Genomic DNA, 21918 nt, shown 5'->3' on the forward strand with positions numbered 1-21918 from the left:
TGCTGAGATTGAGTACTAATATTATTTTTTTTTTATCTATTTTCCCCTTGAAAATTAGGGATCAAGCTGCAAAATTAAGAGTACTATATTGTTTGTATTAAATTGTATTTTATTGTTATGTGTATTGTGTAAAATAGACAGTGTACTAAATGCAGGTAAACCATAGGGTTAAATAGAGATTGTGCACTTGATGTACACCTGTTCAAGAGACACTATTAAAAGTGGTCCAATAAGAAATGAGCGGACTGCTTTAAATAATGGACAATTCAGACAAGACGGCATCACTGCTTTACGTCCTGAGGAAGCTTTGGCGAAACGCGTAGACGACGCAGTGACGCACGCCACGCACGTTTGTTACGCATTGACGCAAAGGGGGCGGAGCACCCGGGAAGCTTGAAGAACCCCATCTGCTGCCCAGCACCTTTCAGCGGTCTGTCTTCCCCGAAAACATCCGTGGAGGAAAAAGGAGAACCCGGCTGCTATTCAACACCGTACCTGGGCTCAGGCAAATACAAAAGCGTTTGTGAGTAGCTGCTGAGTCTACATACACTCACTTATTTTTATCTCGTAAGAGGCTTAATATTTAGCTTGTTTATTGTTTTATATACATGTGTGTATTGTCTGATTTATGTATTTTACTTGAAATAGACTTTGATCAGTGTTAGGAGTGTTTGATGTCTAGTGAATTACAAATAAATTTGTGTAATTGAATGTAACTGTGCTTCACTATTATATGCACTTTATTTTTTTTCATATATTCATCTGAGCTGAAGCCACTTAAAGGACCCTAAGGGGATGTGGATCTAACTTTGCGCTCCACCTCTATAAGTATTTTGTCTAAATGGTAGAGAGTTGAGCAGTGAAACTGCAGGAACACGGTCTATACACTAAAAACAACATACATTAGAGTTGTTTTGGTGGTTAGAATGTAAATTTAATAGTTTTAAAAATAAAATACAGTGAATGAAAAGACTCAGAATAGTATTGAAGTTCACCTTACTAGTCTGCAGAAACCAAGAAAACAACTTAGCTATCACAGGAGAAATTGGAGAATAAGTTCAAAAGAAATATTTTGAGACAGAGGGCACTGCAGAAGAAACTAATTGATGGCTGTTAGTTCAAAATAATCTTTAGGGATGTTAACGATGACCTCATCCTTCTGGGCCACTGCCACAGAGAAAAAAATGTTTACCACAAAAAACAAGAGACATTGTTTTTATGCTTCTTTACATTTCCAATGCATTACTAGTAGGTTTGAAGTGGAGTGATCCAATGGATATATGCTTTTGTAGGTTTATGCATTGAAGTAAATGATGTGTGTGCTTCATATATGGCTTACTAAGGCCCCCATACACCTTTTTTGAATAATTATTAGATACATATTGCACTTTTTTTCTGGCCTTATTGCCTACACTTAAGGGGACACTATAGGCACCCAGACCATTTTAGTTCATTGAAGTGGTTTTGGTTCTCTGTCCCAGGTCCATTAGACCTGAGCGGGTAATTTTTGCAGTTTTTAAGAAACTTCAATAATTACCTGCTAGGGTTAATTCCAGACTTCTGGGTTGTTAGGTGACTTTTGGTCGCATAACTGATGCTGGATGTCCTCACTCTATGCATGGGGAGGTCCAGCATCACCCGAAATGCAAATGTGAGCAAGGCCATTGCCGTGCATTCTCATTAGGTCTCCTCTGCCTTTCTCAGACAGAATTTGATCCCATCTTCAGACAGTTGCCCCGAGGTTCTTGGAGAAGGGCAACAGACACTATGCTTGCTATTAGGCTCAGAAATCCTAACTATATCCAAAAACGAAATCACCATGGATGAGTTAATAGCAGTCTTAAAAAAAACTTAAGGAGGCAAAACACCAAGCACTGATGGCTTAATAAATGCCTTCTATAAAAAGTTTAATGAGATCTTGGCTCCCAAGCTAGCATGGTTTTTAATGAGTTTATGGATAGAGCCATTCGGCCTCCAGGGATACTGCAGATTAGAATATTAGAACAAGCCAAGAAGATAAAGCGTTGGCTCTTTGCTCCAACTGCAGACTAATCTCAGTAATTGATGGTGATATGAAATTATTTGCAAGAATATTTGATGACTTCCACATGGACCAAGCATATAAAACCAACCATAGCTCACCAGGTTGGGTCAGAAGTGCAATCAATCTGACAGATTTTGCAAAGAACAACAACATTGATGATACTGAGTTTAGACATGGAGAAAACATTTGTCGCATAGACTTGCAATTTCTGTTGGAATGCATGAACAACATTATCCTTCCAAGTTAGGCCTCGATATAATATTATTGGATAATCTTTTCAAATGATCTAATATCCTTTTATAAATATTTAAAATGTTGATTTTCTTTTTATAAATATTATCACATCCAAAATTATATCAAAATATTAAAGTATTTTTCATAATATTAAATTATTTTAAAAGTTTGTCCAAAAATATTAACTCATGCATTAAGTTTTTGTGGTCGGTCAGAGAACTCTACACTTCTCAATGGCAAGAATTACGCCTCATGTACTCACTGTTTTTCTTTTCTGTTTACCATAACATTTAAACAAGGAGATGCAAAATACATTTAGAAAAAAAAAACAAATGAGAAATACATAAAAATTTTAGTTTGAGATTGTCTACTTACAAACAATTTGACTTAAGCTGGGACTCACCCTGGCACTCAGGGGACACCACATTCACATTACCGATGCATAATTTAAATTTTAACATCCAATCCTACATTAGCTCTCATACAGTCACTGGCATACTCATCAGAATAAATTGACATTAATAACATGAAAGTATAAATTCCAAATTATTAAAATTATTATCCCTGAAGAAGTCCCTTATATTTTATCTGGACGAAACGCGTTGGATATATGGACTCAAGTTGTTTTTAATTTTTATTTTATATTTTATTGTATTTTGATCTCTCTTGGTCGTGCTACTCCTCTTTGGAATCGTGCTGTTTGTTCCATGCTGCTCTGGAGTTCCACAGAGAGTGGAGATATGCTCAGAATTTCCTTCTGTTTGTAAGTGTATCTAATAAATCTTTTTTGTAATTTTTATAACATACTTCACCATGTATGGCTTTCTTTTATCCACTCCTTAAAGATACATACCTCCTTGAATTGTGCATTTGAAGCAGCTATCAAGGTTCATACTCCATATACCCCAAGGGGGTGAGAGGCCTGATTTCTACCTTCGTTTGTGAGTTAGATATCACTATCACTTATTCACTTATTACACATAACAGTGTTATGCTATGATCTACAATTTTTGTTTTTCTAGATTCTACTATCATTGTATATAGAATATTTCACTCTGGTCTAATTCCCAGGTTGTATACATATATCGTATGCTCATTGGATGTGGGTTCCACTTTGTTGTTTTTTGTCCAAATTATTAATATACTGAGCTGCAGTGGTATTTTGTTTAGAGTGCCTTTTAAATGGGCTATGAAAAATCAATATTTTTTTTTCCTCAAAAATTGTGTGTTTTTGTTTCATTAAAAAATAATCTCTTACCTGGCACACACACAGTTAATATCCCAAAGTGCCAGACATCAGGGTAGATGTGTGTGACATATCATGTTTGTGTGTATATGTGTTTGTTATAACATGATGGTTGGTGCATTTATGTATGGAAGGTTAATGTTTGTGTGTTATTACAGGGTTAAATTTCTAGAAGGAGGGAAAGGGTGTAACAGAGTTGTTAGTGTGAGTTCTGTTAGTACGTGGTTAGCAGACAATGTGGTGGAATCTAGTGGTGTGATTGTGATTAGTTTTTGTTTACCTGTTTAGTCATAGTGGAGTATTACAGTAGAGTAATTGAGCTGATAAGAGGTAGAGTAATTCAGTGGTAAGCGCATGATAAGAGGTAGAGTTTGGGTATAAAGCAGAACGAGTTACAATGCAATGATCTTACCAGAGCTGCAGGGAGAGTTATATTCTGTAACTGCATATTCCCCTTTGTAGAAAAAAAAAAGATAGCATATTATACTATGGAATTAAAGAGCAGGATTGTTTAACTATTTTGTTTAAATCACTAGAGAACAAACTAATTATTCAATAGTGATCAATTCTTACAGCCATCTCCTAATTATGGAAATGCACTGGTCAGATGCTCCTCACTTATTAGATGACGGTGTATTGGTTGTGGAATAAGGACACTAGCAATAATATTTAATGAGTAATTGGTACTATTAGTGTCCAGTTGGCTTAAGGATATTACTTTACTAATTCAAACCATGATGTAAGGCTCACCCATTTGTCTACTGTGAGGACCCAAGGACCCAATAATGTGAGTCGTAAAGGCAAATCCTCACGCAGGGAGCATATGGAAAATGTTAGCTAAAAACAATCAGTATTTACATAATCAAGCTTTGACATGGTCATTGCCTCATAGTACCATATATGGCCATTTTTGTTATTATTAAAAAAAATTAAGATAATCTTAATTAATTAATTACAGGCAAAACATTTTAATTATTAAAAGTTTAATCCAGCCCTTTTTGGCTAAACACTTTTTTTTTCTTAATTTATAATGCTCTATTGGACATTTTATACATGTATTTCCCATAATTTTCAATTAAACCTGTAAAATAAGCAATAAACTTATCTGGAAACCAGTGCCAGGCAAAACTCCCCTCGCTGACCTCCACACTCCATTTGGCAAAATGCTTCTCATAGAGAAGCATTTGACTGGACCATTCTCACTAGTTCAAAGTGTACACTTGCACTTTGAACCAGGAGTGAGGGTGTGGGGGTGGACAGGTAAGGTAAGAAGGAAATTAAAAAAATTAAAAAGGATGCACATTGAGGACTTTACAGAGGCAGGGAGGGTGGGGAGGGCTAAAAAAAAGTCATGGAGGAATAGGAGATATAGGATTCCCATTGCAGGCACACTTCCAGCATTGCCTGCAAAAGGTAGAAGCTCGCTAGGTCTGATGCCAGCTCACTGATAACATATGTAATTTTTGCATAGCTTTCACATTAGATAGCCCAGAGCAGAGTTCCAGGCTGCTTAAGTCATATTTTCCAGGGGTGTAACTAGCCACTGGCATAAAAGTGCAGATCACTCTGTATGAGCATTGTTTCAAGTAGAAATGTGCAGAAAAGTTGTCATGTCGGTTGAATTAACCCTTTAAGTTATCTTTATAATTCAGAATCTATACACTTGTCGCTATCCGATCTCTTACCAGTCTCATAATAATCATACACTTTTACTGTGGCAGGCTTCAGATTTTTTACTTCAATATCCTGCTCCACTGTGAATGAGAGCTTGATGGATCTAGGTCCCAGCTGCAGAGAGTACAGGGAAGATAAGAGTGAATGAGAATGGCACATTATTGGAAGTATGTCATGGATTGAGACTAGAGACAACTGACTGCTGCTAATGGAGTAAAGGATTTAATAAAAAGAGAATAAAAGCAAAAGTGCATATTTTATTCTAGTAAATGGTTTAATTATTATTGATGTCAAATATGAAGAAAAGAGACAAATACAAACTGTGTAACTGTTTATAGATATTTTCCAAGAGCCCAAACGTTATTCTTGGTTACATTTTAACTGGGTTAAAAATAGTCCAGGACAGTTAACAAGAGTAATACAATGACCACTTGCTGTATGTACAGAACTCTATAGGTTTCTCTGACCTCATCCAGATACAGGGTCACCATGTCAGTGGTTATTTCACTTCTCTGAATCACTTTTTTCTTCTCCAACTGTGAATAAAAAATATAGAATATAAATATTTGAAATAACTAGAACTATTGACGAGAGATTGATAACTCTAGCAGTAAATGGTTTAAAACTAATACATTATAAGATACATTAAACGTTTTGCAGACTGTAATATCAGATGTCTTACGGAAATCTTACTTTTTGCACATACTATATTTTAAATTAGTACATGCATAAATAAGTGAAGGACTTAACAGGTTATTTTGTAAACCAAGCAAACTTTATATCATAGATGCCAAACAGAATCAATTAGCCAGAGAGCAACTGGTGGTATACAAAGTCAATGGTAGCAGAGAATTCAAAGAAGTTACAAGTTTACATGTGCATCCATTGTTCAGATAACCTGTGGAGTCTAGTCTCAGTCGAGGGTGTTGGAGATGATAGACAGAAACACGTACAAAATATTTATATACAATTACTTTCTGCAATCCAGAGGCAAAACAAAGTAGACAAATCAGATGGTATTTTGAATTCAGGGATCTATGGAAAATAAAGGGTGCACCAGAGACAGTGAGATAGAAGCAGACATGGGGCAGCAAGGGAACAAGAAAGTCCAGAAAAACAAAACAAAGAATATGAGAACTCTGAGAACGGACAAAAGCTTAGAGAGACTCAGTAGATTGCTTTTTAATAAATCCCCGCTCAGGTCTCAAAATAGTTTTTGCTCACTTGTGCTATCACACAGAGAACATATCTGAAACATATCAGGCTGATCTCAACCATACGGGCAGTCCAGAACCGAAATGCCAGAAAGTTCTCTCCGCACGACCGACCAGCAAAAAACATCAGCTGTTGACTATTTTAACATTAATGATACTGTTAGAATTGACTTTGTATTTTAAAGTATAGTGTATTGACTAGTTGCGCGTTATTGATTTTGGTTATTCTGGTTATTTGACTTTGGCATTGTTTTTTACTTCCCTGTTTTCTGGCATCCCTGACTCCTGGCTTTTCCTTATCGTTGTGTCTCTTTCTGTATCCCTTGACCTCGGCTATTCCTGACTATTCTTTTACTATTCTTTTGTACGTTAGTCCAGCCATTCTAAGGTACGGTATACGTTACCTATCAGTCCTCTGTGTTACACAATTCTACGTGCTGGATCATTCTGCAATCCTGACACTGTCAAATTGTAGAGAAATTGTACACATCGCCAAAAGACAATATAGTATGTACAAGTAACTTCAATCTTTGTTTAAAAAGAGACACTTATTAAGATTCTGTTAATATATATTTGTGATATTAGTTTTCAAAGGCAATGGTAAATGGTATATTTAATGGATTTATTCAGAAAAAGGTAGCAACTCAAGTTTCTCATAAAGCATCTAAATCACTAATTAGACACATTTAAGAAATGTATGGTATTACACAATTAGGTGAAGAGCAAGAATTCAAGTGTAACATGCATAATTATAAAAACAAAATATTTACTCCTCAAAATGTGAAATCAGCTCTACATTGCAAATATCTGTTCATGTTTTTTTTTTTTAGAATAATGATCTGTTCTGATAAGGACACCATTCTGTCTGTTTGTTTGTTTTCAGACTGACTGATGTTTTAGGTCAATCCAATAAATTATTAAAATAAAGGGATTAACTATTAATTACCTAACATAATAGCAATCCTAAAAGATAAGAAGTCCTCTCTCCCTGTCACGTGATGACTCTGTCTCATAGATAATACAATAATCTGATAAACAAAATGTATGAGTAAAAATGTAAAACAAAATTGAAAAAAATAAAAATTTGCAAAAAATAGAATTGATGTGTAAAATACAAAAAAAAAAAAAAATTTGTAAAAAATAAAAAATAAATGTTAAGTATTCTCTGATGCAGTGTATTGTATAAAATGATCCTTACATCCAGCCTTATATATTCACAGCTATTATGCACATTCTTTTACCAATATGCAGATTTGTAAAAGCACTTAATATTGTTTAAAAGTAGGTAACCTTATAACTATAAAGATACTGATCCAGTATAGTTAAAAATACAATACTTTATTAGAAAATATGTACTAAAAAAAATGTAATGAAATTAAACTAGTGCTTGCAGTCTTGCCAGTTACGAAATAGAGGAGTACATAGTTACAATATGTATGTAGTACATGGTTAATCTGTTGTTTGTTGAAGAATGATCATGACTCAGACCTGATAATAATTTTATTTTTTGTATTTTACTCAATTTTTTTTTTTTTTACAATTTTTTATTTTTTTCAAATGTATTTTACATTTCTACTCATACATTTCTTATCAGATAATTGTATTATCTATGAGACAGAGTCATCACATGACAGGGAGAGAGGACTTCTAATATTTTATATTCTTAACTACAGGTTAATAGGTTCCCTATTCCTCTCTACCCATTTAACTGTACTGCATTGAAGAAGTAAACTGTCTCCTTATTTCTTTTTGTCTCTACTTTTGCTCCACTTAACTTCTTATTCCTATAATAGCAATCCTGTATACAGTATCTCTTATTTTTAGACGCATGATTCAGTAATGATCAAAATTCTGTGTATGTTATACTTGGTATAAAACAAACTGACATGAAATCAAATAATTTTACAGAAGAAAAAACAAAGGCCTGCAATTCATTTTACTTCTGAGGTTGGTTTTAAACATTTCAAATAAATCGAAAGAGGCTGCTAATAGATTAATATATTTTGCAAAGCCTAAACCTACACATAATTAACTCGACGCATTTTAAAAAGTCTGAGATAAAGGGATTTACATTAGCAAACATGCTTTAATTAAGCAAACAAAGTAATTCATGTTTTTTTAACTTTTGTGAAAAGTTAATATCACGATATATCTAATGTGAAATTCTGTATTTAAATACATCCTCACTGTTTACCTTTAGAATAAGTATGGTTCGCTCTAAAACCATGCAAAGCATCACGTACCTCCCTCACTGAGCTCTTAACTGGAATAAACCCAGACAGCATCTTGACTTCAATAAGGGCCATGTTGGATTTCTCTCGGGATCCAATATATCTGTAAGAGGAAAAGCACAGATATAACATATCAATATATAGTGCTCCTAGAAATCCTAGTACACAGTAAAATGTCATGCAATGGCGATCTACTTCCAATATGAAGGCCAAATGTCCATTTAATAAAACATGTACAGATCCATGTTGTGCTAAGCCTGTGTATATCATTCCTGTGTACCCATAAGCATTCAGAAAATATGGAACTCTATTTCATTCCTTCTATTTACCTGGGATCCACTTTGAGATATTGTCTAAAGCGTTTAACACTAATTTATGTTAGTAATGTGAATGGAATACAGGGATTCTTGATGACCATCTACTTAGAGCATCGAGTACAGGACATTTTGATAATAGTAAGAAGTAAATACATTGTGAATACATTGTATAAATGTGTTAGGCTCACAAGACATAGAGTGATGAATATGCTGCTATGCTGGAGTTCACAGGACATGGAGTGGTGAATACACTGCATAAATGTTCTGGAGTCACAGGTCATAGGGTGGTGAATACAGGGTATAAATGTCCTGGAGTCACGTGGCATGGAGCGGTGAATACTGGGAAAACATTTATGGGGGTCACAGGACATGGTGTATTGAATACAGGGTGTAGATTTGCAGGGGTCACAGGTCATGAAGTAGCAAATACAGGGTATAAATGTGCAGGAGTAAGAGGATAATGAGTGGTGAATGCAGGGTATAGATGTGCTTGTTCCACCAGACAAGGAGGAGTTAATATAGGGTATATTTGCTGGGATTGCATTATATCAAGGATTTTGGCAACCAGTAATTGAACATGAGAAAGGAAATACTTAGCAGTGAGGTGAATCTCAAGCTTTGTCATTGGATCTTCAAGACACTCATCTGGTTGTACTTCTACATTGACTGCAAATGTGGCATGATGTCTAGGTGGGGGCACGTTGTATCTCAGGACAGTCTGTGGGAGCAAGAAAATTAAATTATAGGGAAAACATAAATAAGAGAGACAATATAGAAGTATAGATCAGGATTTTGCAGTGGATGTGATCTACTTAGATTTAGCCAAGGCGTTCCTCACAATAGGTTAGTGTTCAAACTAAAAGAAATTGGTCTAGACAAAAATTATTGATATTGGGCAACAAACTGGCTTAAAAATAGAGCACAGAGAGTTGTAATTAATGGTAAATATTAAAGCTAGACAAAAGTGGTAAGTGATGTCCCTCATGGTTCTGTTTTGGGACCGCTTCTATTTAACATATTTATAAATAATCTTGAAATAGGCATTGAAAGCCATGTTTTAGTGTTTGCAGATGACACAAAACTGTAAAAGAATACAATGTGAGCAGGAAATTGTTTCGCTGCACAGGGACTTAGATTGACTTGAGGACTGATTAATGGCAGATTAATTTAATCTAGAAAAATGCTAAATTATGCACCTCGAGGTAAAGAATGCACTGGCAACTTACACCCTAAATGGTATTAAATTGGGGATAACAACAAAGGAGAAGGATTTAGGAATTTACAATAAACTATGCAACAATATGTAATGTCAATTGGCAGTTGCTAAGGCCGGTTAGGTATTGTCATGTATAAATAGGGGCATTAATTATTGGGATGAAAATATAATTTTGCCTCTTTATAAATCACTGGTCAAACTTGAATGTGCTATGCAATTTTAAGCACATGTTCTAAAGAAATATATTATGGCACTAGAAAAGGTGCAGAGATGGACTACAAAATTTATAAAAGGAATGGAACATTTTAGTTATGAAGAGAGGTTAGCAAATTTAAATATCTTTAGTTTGGAAAATCAGTGCCTCATAGCATGATAGCATTGTCAATTTTGTTTGGAGCCAATACAAACCATTGTCTGGAAATCTATTCATAAATTGGACTACACATAGGACACGACGTTATGCATTTAGACTGGAAAAAAGAAGATTTAGTCTAAAGGAAAGGAAATGTTTTTTTTTATTACAGTGAGAACAATAGGGATGTGGAATTCTCTTCCTGAAGAGGTGGTTTTATCAGAGTCTAGAGAGATGTTTAAACAACAATTTGAATAAATATTTGCAAAAACATAATAAACAGGGATATACATTATAATTAGCTTCTTAATCCAAGGAGATATCTGATTGCCATTCTGGGGTCAAGAAGGATTTTTTTCCTAGTTTGTTGCACAATTGGAAGCGCTTCAGACTGGGTTTTTTCTTTTTTTCTTTTTTTGGATCAACAGCAAAATTCAAATCTGAGAAAGTCTTAACTTGATGGATGCATGTCTATTTTCAGCTATGTAACTATGTAAATATTAAAGGTCAAAATATACCCCATATTTTTATTTATTTATTTATAGTCTTTATTGAATATGTTATTGCTTTTTATTCATGCTTATTTTTTGTCCATACAATAAAGTAGTAAGTAAATATTTTAACTATATTATTGTTTGTAGATCATATAGTGAGTTACAATTTATAAATTTTTAGACACAAAAGAGTAACAAGAGGAGGAGCGTTGTAATTATCCCAGCTGTTATACACATTGTCGATCAAAGGAAGGAAAGATTGATAACAACTAAGGATTTATTTACCAAATTGTATAGTTGTGTGTTGGCAGAGTTTATAGGTCTATGTAATTCTTCCAAGGTAACCACCAGCTCTCAAAGTTTTTTTAACTGTATCTCTGATTGTATAGAAATCGTGTTCCATCCTTTGATAGGAGATTTGATAGTATATAGATGGCCAATTTATATAAGGAGATTTCCAATTTCAGGCTATGACAATTTTTTTTGCTAACAGCATATGAATTGTTAAATATTTTTTTCTTTTATTACAAGCTAGAAAATCAACTTTCCATAAAAAACATATATGGAGTGAGCTTATCAATATTAAATAGTTTATGTAAACAGTATTTAATTTGAGATTTAATAGTATCTTAAACTTAAATCTGTTAAAAGACCCCATATTCTTACATTTCAGATAATACATAAAAAAGACATTGGAAAAAAATAACATAAACAAATGTAAATTGCACATGAACATCCAGATAATGCACTTATTAGTGTGTCTGTCCCCAGTTGCACACAAACATCTACCACACTAAAAACTTAAAACAAATTCTAATCTGAAGTGTCACATACTGGTCTGTAGAAACTCATCTTATTCCATAAAACTCTGTCCAGTAGGGGTCACAGGATAAGTAGTTGATTGCATAAAATGACTGGAATTGCATTGTAAACAGCAGCCATCCCATGGCAGGCATTAGTTTATACAAAGCCTGGTTTACTGTAAAACGAGCCGAGATGTATATTGCAATTGGTAAAGCCGCGGATGTTCAATAACAGTATATAGCTAAGTTCTCTCCAGGGAGGAGAAAGGGAACCTTTCCTTTTAAACATGCGGAGTACACACTCTGCATGCACAACATGGACAAAACTGATGTAAGGTCACCCAGAACAAAGTGCTGTCACCTGCCTGATTCGCATCCCTAGTGTGATATCCTATAGTGGCACTGATTTTTACAAATACTGTTACTTTAAGCCACTCTCCGGAATTAGTGTGGGCTCACCATGCATTTTACAGGAATGTAAAGTGGTTATGGTGACTCTTTAAAGATGCCACTAACCTGTACATAGACACAGCCAGATCCTGTAGCTGTGAGTGTGTACTTCCCAGGGATGTCTGGCAGTGGCATTCTCTGTAACAGAAGCCTGTTTGTATTATCCACGTGGAACTCCATTACTCCAGTTTGGGATCGGACTGTCACTGTCACATCGCCGGTGTCACTGAATGTGGCTTCTGCATATTTAGCCAGAGCCTGGAGAGCTACGACAGTGTCCTGTGAATTAAGGAAAAATGGTGTTACGGTTTAGGCTAATTTTATTTTTTTGTACTGAATAATACCAGTGAAAATGTGCCCCACTCTATCCTCCTTGTTCTTCAGAGACTTTCCTTGGTACCTAAAACATGCAAATGTGGAGGACATCTAGCACAATCTCCTATAGCCAAGAGTAATAGGTAAAATCAAGGACAAGCATCTCAATGCCTTTACTTATTACATTAAATAGCTTTACTCTTGCCATAGATTCACTTTGTTATAGCAACTGAGCCATGTCTTACAATTCATAGGAACATGTTTATTCTCAATGGCTTACACTATGTAGTCTTGCTCTTTAATGCTATTTTTCTGCCAACACACCTGTGTGTTACCTGTGCCTTACTATTCATAGTTTGTTTCACTTTTTGCATGAGTGATGCTTTATTGTTTGACCATTGGGGTGGAGTTAGCCAGTCCCAGGTCTGAATGCACCAGGACCAGATAAGAGAGTGCAGAGTCCTTCTTTTGTTTGTTTATTGAGACTTTTGGCACCTTGGAATTCTCTGCGCCTTATATCCCTGAAGTGGATTGCTGAAGAAGGCTGAACCTTTTTTTTTTTTTTACACTTACTGGCTTCCGAAGTGAGTGGGCGGTGCCGAACTATGTCAGCTCATTTCCATTACATATGTAGCTAATTAAATTGAGTGCAAGCTTGCAGTTTAGTTTTGCAATTGATGATCTTCACCTGAATTCCTATCTGCTTCCTCTCTCTTCTCATTGGCTGGCTTAGGAGGCTCACTGGACTTTTTTTTTAATTCTCTGTTTAATTGGATATCGTATATAATATGTTGTTAAAAAAGATCTCAGTTGAGATAAAAATATTATGCGTTTTTCCTGTTTTTTTTCCAATAAAACTGCTGCATATGTGATGCTGAGTAATCATAACACATTCGTTCTAATTGTCTTTACAAAACCCAGCATTAATCTTGGCAGTTTTAATTTCAAACAGTGCTACATGACAGTGAGCAGAATTCACCCATTTCTTGTACTGCCCTTAATTCTTGTACTGCCACTACTAGGTATAAGTTAATTTAAGATTTATTAGCTATACAGAGCATAATATGGATATAAATGTATTCTTCTTAGAGGAATTAAGGTCAGAACTTCTAGACTGCCTTAATAATCCTTTTACATCAGAAGTATCGATCTCAGATGTAATACAGATTCAAATGAGCATAGTAGAAGATTTAAGAAAAAACCTATTCTACAATAAACTTTTTTTAAAATAAATTTCCTTTCTATACTATTCTCGTTCTTTGTCTAACTAGATGAAAACGGCAGTTATATTTAAACCTGCTTAGGCGGGTGTTACTATAGTAACGGTAGTAAACAAAGAACAGCAATATACTGTGCCGATTAAAATAATAAGTAGTAACGTTTTCGGACTTTTAAGCTTGACACAATGTAATTGACTGGTTATAGTTTAATTTTGCAACACTTATGACTGATTCTGAATTTGCCGCGATCAAAAGAAAGCCGGCAAACACTATATAAGTGGACACAAAGAGACAGACCGCATCCATTGTGAAAGCCGCCGAAGCGGAGAAACGCGTCTGGAGGGGTCTGACTCCCATCGATACCAGCCAACATTTGCACTTCAAAGAGGACTATTATTTGATATTTTTCAGCATCACACATTTTTGCAGACTCGGGACGCCGAGCATTTCGAATAAGGTCTGGACTTTTGCATGGCTTTTTATTAGTAATTTTTAATAGACATATTATTTTTAACAGATGTTATTTTCTTTTTATATTTGTCTGGATATTAATTAATAAATTGAGTTTTAAATTTATTTTGAGTGTGCCAGTAAGGTCATAAATTATGAGTTATTAGAAGAGAAGGGTGTATTTATCTAGCCAAAATTTCAAGATTAGCTGTTATAATCTGAGTTTTATTTACATTAAATTTATAATTTGAATAGATTCCATATTCCTGTATTATTTCTAATACTGCTTGTACTGAATGATCAGGATTTTTAAAGTGTTAAAATTACATTGTCCACATGCAACAGAACTTTGATAGGAAAAAAAAGAGAATTCCTAGTATGCCTAGAGGGTACAGAAAGAGTAGAACAGTACCCCTACCCCGACTAGTATAGAAAGCAGCAGTCCTGAAATAAAATTTAACTTTTAATAATCAATTTAAAAGTGGTACATGTAAAATAGAAAACAAATACTAGGGACAGAATACATGAAAAAGACAGGGCTAGTAGAGCAGGGGAGAAACAGAAGGCTAGTCGTTATTTACTTCATCTAATAAACAAAAATAAATGCCACATAAGTGGAATTATTAGCTAGTCCCAGCTGCACTGTAAAGGGGAAGGGGGGAGAGGGGTAAAAAAAGAGAAATCCGTGTATACAAATTCCCCAACGTCCCCTCCTGACCAACGTCCCCTCCCTTGGTAGAGCCGCAAGTCGGCGAAACGCGCGTCGGGAATTTTCAGAGAGGAGGGAGGAGGAGAGAGACAGGGCAGATACATGCTACCTAGACACAGATAGTTGGAAGACTTTACAACCCTCTACCCTCCACTCGATCGTATACTTCATTTGATTTTAGCAGAGACAGAATCTTAGAGAATAGGGCTGTTTATATGTCGAGTTTCGTCTACTGAGACTCAATTGGGGCTTAGACTTCAGGAGGGGACGTTGGGGAATTTGTATACACGGATTTCTCTTTTTTTACCCCTCTCCCCCCTTCCCCTTTACAGTGCAGCTGGGACTAGCTAATAATTCCACTTATGTGGCATTTATTTTTGTTTATTAGATGAAGTAAATAACGACTAGCCTTCTGTTTCTCCCCTGCTCTACTAGCCCTGTCTTTTTCATGTATTCTGTCCCTAGTATTTGTTTTCTATTTTACATGTACCACTTTTAAATTGATTATTAAAAGTTAAATTTTATTTCAGGACTGCTGCTTTCTATACTAGTATCCAGTAGGGGTACTGTTCTACTCTTTTTGTACCCTCTAGGCATACTAGGAATTCGCTTTTTTTTCCTATCATTATTCAGTAGGGGTTACCCCCCAGTCAATTTCAGCAGTTTGACACACTCTCCCTGTTATTTTCTTTTTCTATGCATATGCAACATAACTTTATTTTATTTATCTACAACTGAAATGCCTTCTATGGAAAGAGTGTATAATAATGGAGATAGCAGGCACCCTTGACGCGTGCCATTTTTTTTAATTTCAAACCAGTCTGAATTTGCCCCATACCCCAAAACTTTTGCTGAAGGGTTTGCATATAAACTTAAAATCTGTTTGCCAAAAGAACCAATTATTCCAAAAAACTCTAGAACCGCTTCTAGATATCTCCAACTAACACGATCAAAAGCCTTTTCGGCACCCAAAGTAATAAAAACTGCTGGTATAGCTGTATGGTTAATTATAGAGATTGTGTTCAACAAATGTTTTATATTATCTTTATAATCTTTATCTGGTTATGATGTATCAAGACAGAGACTACTGATCTTAATCTTTAAGATAATATTTTTGAGTAAATCTTTGTCTGTATTTATTAAGGAGATAGGACGATAATTTAAAACTATTATTGCCTTAAGCATTTCTGCTAGAGGCAATAATTTGTGTGTATTTAGATGCATAATTTGTGTGTCTTTCTGCATTTCAGAATAGTAGTGGAGGTTTCACAGCATTTCACTTATGAGTTGTGGAAGTTTAATCATATTTGTAAACACTATATTCCCAGCTCATTCTTCTTGTCTTGCTTTATTGAAATCTGTTGACTGTTTCTACAAGGGATACCTCACATGTACCTTTCTTAAATTCCATATTTGTTTGAACTTTTTCATTCCATGAACAGGGTTTCATTTTATGTCATACCTTTTTATCACTCAATTACACATGCAATCACTCACACAACTACACGACTAAATCACTTTTATTGTTTCATACAAGGTCTCAAGATTGTACCTGCTATGAGTATGCATCAGTGACCATATCCCCTAATTTACCTGAGTGGATGCAAAACCACCATTTGGATTCTGCTGCTTGCTCAGCCAGTTCACTATCTCTGAGGCTCTGCCTAGGTCTTTTTCAGATCCACAGAGCATGGTCAGGAGCATATATGAGGTTACTTCCACCTCTGCAGAGGGTGCACGGTACCAAAATTGATCTGAGGCAGGAGTGCTAGACTGACGCTCCCAGTGAAGCTGTCCATCTGCAAAAAGAAAGTTCTTATCACATAATGAGAAAATAATTCATTAAGTTAGTTCCACCATACCTTCTCTTTCCCTGCATCCTGAGAGTTTTTCAGTAACCCAATACAGGGTACGTATTCAATCACCTTAGACCTTTGCATATTTTATAATGTTATGACCCGGATTTGAAATTTATTTCATTTGGATTATTACCATATGATATACACCACACCTACAAGGGAGTGGTCAACTGTGTTGAAGGCATGGAAAGAAATAAGGTGATAGCACACAAAATGCTAGGTATACTTCACTTCGGCCTCAGTAGACAGGATAAAACCTATTAATATAAACAGAAAGCCACCATAGCATAGACTGTATAAAGGTGATATCCGTAAAATTAAATATGGAGAACACTCACATATTGTTGAGCCCTTGTTACTTTTACACATATTGTTGTGCTTATTATTTTTACCACTTATTCTTGTGTGATTGTTTTACTTTTATTTTTGTAATAAAATACAATATTTATTTTACTGCGGTTCCTGACTTTCATCATATCAATGGGACCCATTGACTAAACAACACACTGAGTGGATACAGTATACCTACTGAGTTCAGAGCCGACCTTTAGGGCTCAAAAATATGTAAGTGTTCTCCAGGCAATGGGTTAAGTGGTCAAACATGAGTTTTCCATGAGTTTAGATGTTAATGGAAGCCAGCAAGTGTTGCTTGAATATTGGAGTGATCTTTATATGTTTAAAAGAGAATGGGAACTAACTGGTAGAAAGGGATAGGTTGAAGATTTCAGTAAGAGCAGAAGTGAGAGTGGAAAACAGAAAAAGTAACATGTTTACAAATATTTCAATCTCAAAATCCCCTGATGTTATGTTAAATCCAGTATTAACAATTAGAAAGAATTCCCCCTAACCATTACTACCTAGTGATTGCAGGATCCAGATACACATAGCTGTAATTGTAGCCACATACAATTCTACCAAGTATTGCCTCAGGACATCGAATACAAGACCAACAAATTACTATTTTGTTAAATTAATTTACAAAAATATATTTTGGACTTTGAAAGAGTTAGATATATTTGTATAAAACAAATGTTAAAAACAAATGTTAAAAAACAATTTGAAGTCCATGTTATAACAATAAAATATGGAATACTTATGAACAAACAAGTATCACAATGGAGAATAGGACACTACAGATCCCTGCTCAGTATTAAGGCTTCCCATCCCCTGACAAATGGGGTGTAAGAAGGAAAAAGGGCATTTGGAAGCTTGTTTGTGTGTGTTTGTTTCTAATAAAGGTTTAGGTTTTTAATTATGTCAATAAAGTTTATTTGATTTCAGTTACCTATAAGAATGAATTTTAACATGGTGGCAATCTTGGTGGAGTCAGTTCCCCCTTTCTTTGTTTTGTGGGAACTGTCCTCAAGGCGTGCAAATCCCAACCAGATTTGAATTTATTTATTTATGTATTCATCTTACAGACCATGATGTGGATTATTTTTAACTAATCAGAATTAACTGCACCGCTGATGGGGCATTTAAGTTCTTCAATGGAAAGTTAAAAGATGGAAAATTGCAGACATATGTATATGTAACAAAAACTAAATACACATTAGCATTATTTGTAGCTATTTATCATACACTGTAACCACCAACCCCCCTTATCAATACTTAAATATTTTAATTAATTTAGTTGCATTGGTTTTCAATATGAAAATGTTATGGAAAGAACCTGTCACTCAGAGAAAACCAGTAAATCTCACCCTTTCTCACAGCTTGTTTATCCAGTTTTTCCAGCAGATGTTGTCTAAGATCTGTTTCTCCAGCAAGAGTGAAAGTATAAGCCAGGAGAGCTTGTGTGTATATGTTGCTTACGTTCACAGCTGCCTCCCTCAGACAAGATAAAGCATCTGCCACAACTGTGTCCTAGGAATAAGAAATATGAATGAAATACTTTATTGTACTGATTGATTATAAAATAACTGTGCAGGTAATTTCTACTTTGTACTACAAATTTCCTACTACTATGTGTGTTTTTGACAAAAAATAATTTCTAAGAATCTATTCAAATTGATATAGTATATCTCTGCCCAGTTTGTTCAACCTTTTGCACTTTTTGAGTTATTGCTGTTAATTCAAATGAATACATACCTCCAACACTGAATTGATTTGAAAAACCTTTAGCTTCTTGATCAATATATCTATTACATTTTAATTTGCATTTCAACTCCTCAATTTTGGTCCCCAGTCAATCACTGTTTTAAGCTCTGCTCTTTGCACATGGCAGATCATGTAGAGCAAAGAGGAGGAACTTAATTATAATGTTTCTCCTCCTTCAATCGAATGTGTGCCCTGGCTGTGTGTATTTTAAAGTCAATTGCTAAATCTTCAATATAAATTTAAAAGACCAGCTAAAAAACACAAGTTATATCTGACTTGCAATGTTTATTAGCTGGTGCAACTTCCTGACAATTCCCCTTTAAATGAGAAGATATATTATCTATTAATCAATTAATTAATATTACCTAATCTCAAAACACAAAAGCACCACAAACAATAACTTACCTCTGCAGACATACCAAACTCCAACAGAGCTATTGTTACAAAGGCTGAAAGAGAGATTTCATCGTCCACGCCTCCCTGTAAATTAAAATCATAATATTTGAGTTGCCGTATTAGTCCTGTAATCAAGATACAGAATAATGAAGAATTGCATTTTCTTGTAATGCCTTTTTTATTGGATTACAAAATTATTTTAGAACAATAACAAAAGTATACACATATATATAAAGAAGTGGAAACCACCCAGAATACGTTAAGATCTATATATAAAAATAGAATGACCTGTATTGAGGTAAATCCTCCAAATATGCGCTCTGTATAAACAAATCAAATAGCTAACATAGCGTAAAATAGTTTAAATTAAGAATATAAGTAAATGTGGTGTAAATGCACTCACAAACAGCTGGGAGGATCAAGCCTTTCACCCACTCAGGGGTACTGTGATGAATATAAGGTGTGGGATGTAGTCTTCCAACCCGATATATAAAAAATAAAGGAATCAAATATAGTGAAAGTACGTTATAAAAATATATAACACGTTTTATTGGTCGCACTTACACTTGGGATGTATAAAACAGCATATCTCCAAATAATTATGGACCTCTCGATTATGTAAATCCAGAGTTTTCACAATTGGAGTCCAAAAGCAGTAATTAAAATGTTACAAAACATAAATTAAACAATAATAAATAAAAAAGTTCACAGGAAAATCAATCAAATCAATCAATTTTTATTTTTATTTTTTTTATTTATTATTGTTTAATTTATGTTTTGTAACATTTTAATTACTGCTTTTGGACTCCAATTGTGAAAACTCTGGATTTACATCATCGAGAGGTCCATAATTATTTGGAGATATGCTGTTTTAAACATCCCAAGTGTAAGTGCGACCAATAAAACGTGTTATATATTTTTATAACGTACTTTCACTATATTTGATTCCTTTATTTTTTATATATCGGGTTGGAAGACTACATCCCACACCTTATATTCATCACAGTACCCCTGAGTGGGTGAAAGGCTTGATCCTCCCATCTGTTTGTGAGTGCATTTACACCACATTTACTTATTATTATTATTATTATTATTATTTTATTATTTATATAGCGCCAACAAATTCCGTAGCGCTGTACAATGGGTGGACTAACAGACACATAATTGAGATCAGACCACTGGACGTACAGGAACAGAGGGGGTTGAGGGCCCTGCTCAATGAGCTTACATGCTAGAGGGAGTGGGGTATAGTGACACAAACGGGTTAAAGTAGGGGAATTAAATAGTTTGTTAGAGAAGGGTTTATTGAGTGCTTGGTAGGTCATTTTTGACAGTTGCAGGGAAGCAGTCAAGGGGTGGGGGATGAGAAGCCTGCTGACAGTTTAATTGATACGCTTTAACGAAGAAGTGAGTTTTCAAAGATTTTTTGAAGAAATGGAGGCTGGGTGAAAGTCTGATTGAGGAGGGAAGTGAGTTCCACAGAATAGGTGCAGCCCTAGAGAAGTCTTGAAGGCGAGCGTCAGAAGTGGGGATCCGGGCAGAGGATAGGCGTAGGTCTTGGGATGAGCGCAGGGGTCTCGACGGGACATACTTGTGTATGAGGGAGGATAGGTATGTTGGAGCAGCATTATGTAGGGATTTGTAAGCAAGTGCCAGAATTTTGAATTGGGCCCTATATCTAACTGGAAGCCAATGCAGGGACTGACAGAGCGTGGAGGCGTGGGAGGTGCGACCGGACAGGAAAATAAGCCTCGCAGCCGCGTTCATTACAGATTGCAGCGGTGCAAGCTGGGAACATGTAAGACCGGTCAGAAGGGGATTGCAGTAGTCGAGGCGAGAGAGAACAACAGCATGAACCAATATCTTAGCCGCGTCCGGCGTTAGATATGGGCGGATGCGCGCTATGTTCTTGAGTTGGAAGCGACAGGATTTGACTATCGATTGGACATGGGGAGTAAAAGAGAGGTCAGAATCGAAAAGAACCCCTAGGCAGCGAGCCTGCGAGGTAGAGGTGATAGTAGCGCCGTTGACTTGGATGGAGACAACAGGAGTAGCAGCACTTGAGGGAGGAAAAACTAGAAGTTCTGTTTTGGACAGGTTGAGTTTAAGGAAGTGAGCAGCCATCCAGTTGGAAATAGCAGAGAGGCAGTCAGAAACACGAGTCAAGGTGGGCGGAGAGAGATCAGGGGAGGACAGGTAGATTTGCGTGTCATCTGCATATAAATGATATTGGAAACCAAAGGAGCTGATGAGTTTACCAAGGGAGGCAGTATAGATAGAGAACAGTAGGGGGCCGAGGACAGATCCTTGGGGGACGCCGACAGAGAGGGGTTGGTGAGTAGAGGCGGAACCAGAGAAAGAAACACTGAAAGAGCGCTGGGAGAGGTAGGAGGAGCACCAGGAGAGAGCAGTAGACCAAAGTTACGAAGAATGTGAAGAAGCTGTTGATGATCAACAGTGTCAAATGCGGCAGAAAGATCAAGGAGGATTAGGATAGAGTATTGGCCGTGAGATTTAGCGGCAATTAAGTCGTTGGATACTTTGGTCACAGCAGTTTCGACAGAGTGACCAGCGCGGAATCCAGACTGAAGGGG

General features: G+C 35.7%; 1 protein-coding gene across 1 annotated transcript in view; it reads right to left on the reverse strand.

Annotated features, from left to right (window-relative positions):
* The window catches only part of LOC134575461 (alpha-2-macroglobulin-like), a 128485-nt gene that overhangs the window by 2683 nt on the left and 103884 nt on the right, over nucleotides 1-21918 (reverse strand). Inside the window, exons 27-35 of the mRNA XM_063434755.1 lie at nucleotides 19334-19408; nucleotides 18532-18694; nucleotides 16563-16768; nucleotides 12342-12554; nucleotides 9554-9678; nucleotides 8656-8746; nucleotides 5666-5734; nucleotides 5210-5312; nucleotides 3937-3978 (exon numbers count right to left, since the gene is read on the reverse strand). Of these exons, the coding sequence (XP_063290825.1) occupies nucleotides 3937-3978; nucleotides 5210-5312; nucleotides 5666-5734; nucleotides 8656-8746; nucleotides 9554-9678; nucleotides 12342-12554; nucleotides 16563-16768; nucleotides 18532-18694; nucleotides 19334-19408 (1087 nt within the window). The remainder of the gene's footprint in view (nucleotides 1-3936; nucleotides 3979-5209; nucleotides 5313-5665; nucleotides 5735-8655; nucleotides 8747-9553; nucleotides 9679-12341; nucleotides 12555-16562; nucleotides 16769-18531; nucleotides 18695-19333; nucleotides 19409-21918) is intronic.

Source organism: Pelobates fuscus, chromosome 10 (assembly GCF_036172605.1).
Source record: "Pelobates fuscus isolate aPelFus1 chromosome 10, aPelFus1.pri, whole genome shotgun sequence".
Taxonomy (NCBI): Eukaryota; Metazoa; Chordata; class Amphibia; order Anura; family Pelobatidae; genus Pelobates; species Pelobates fuscus.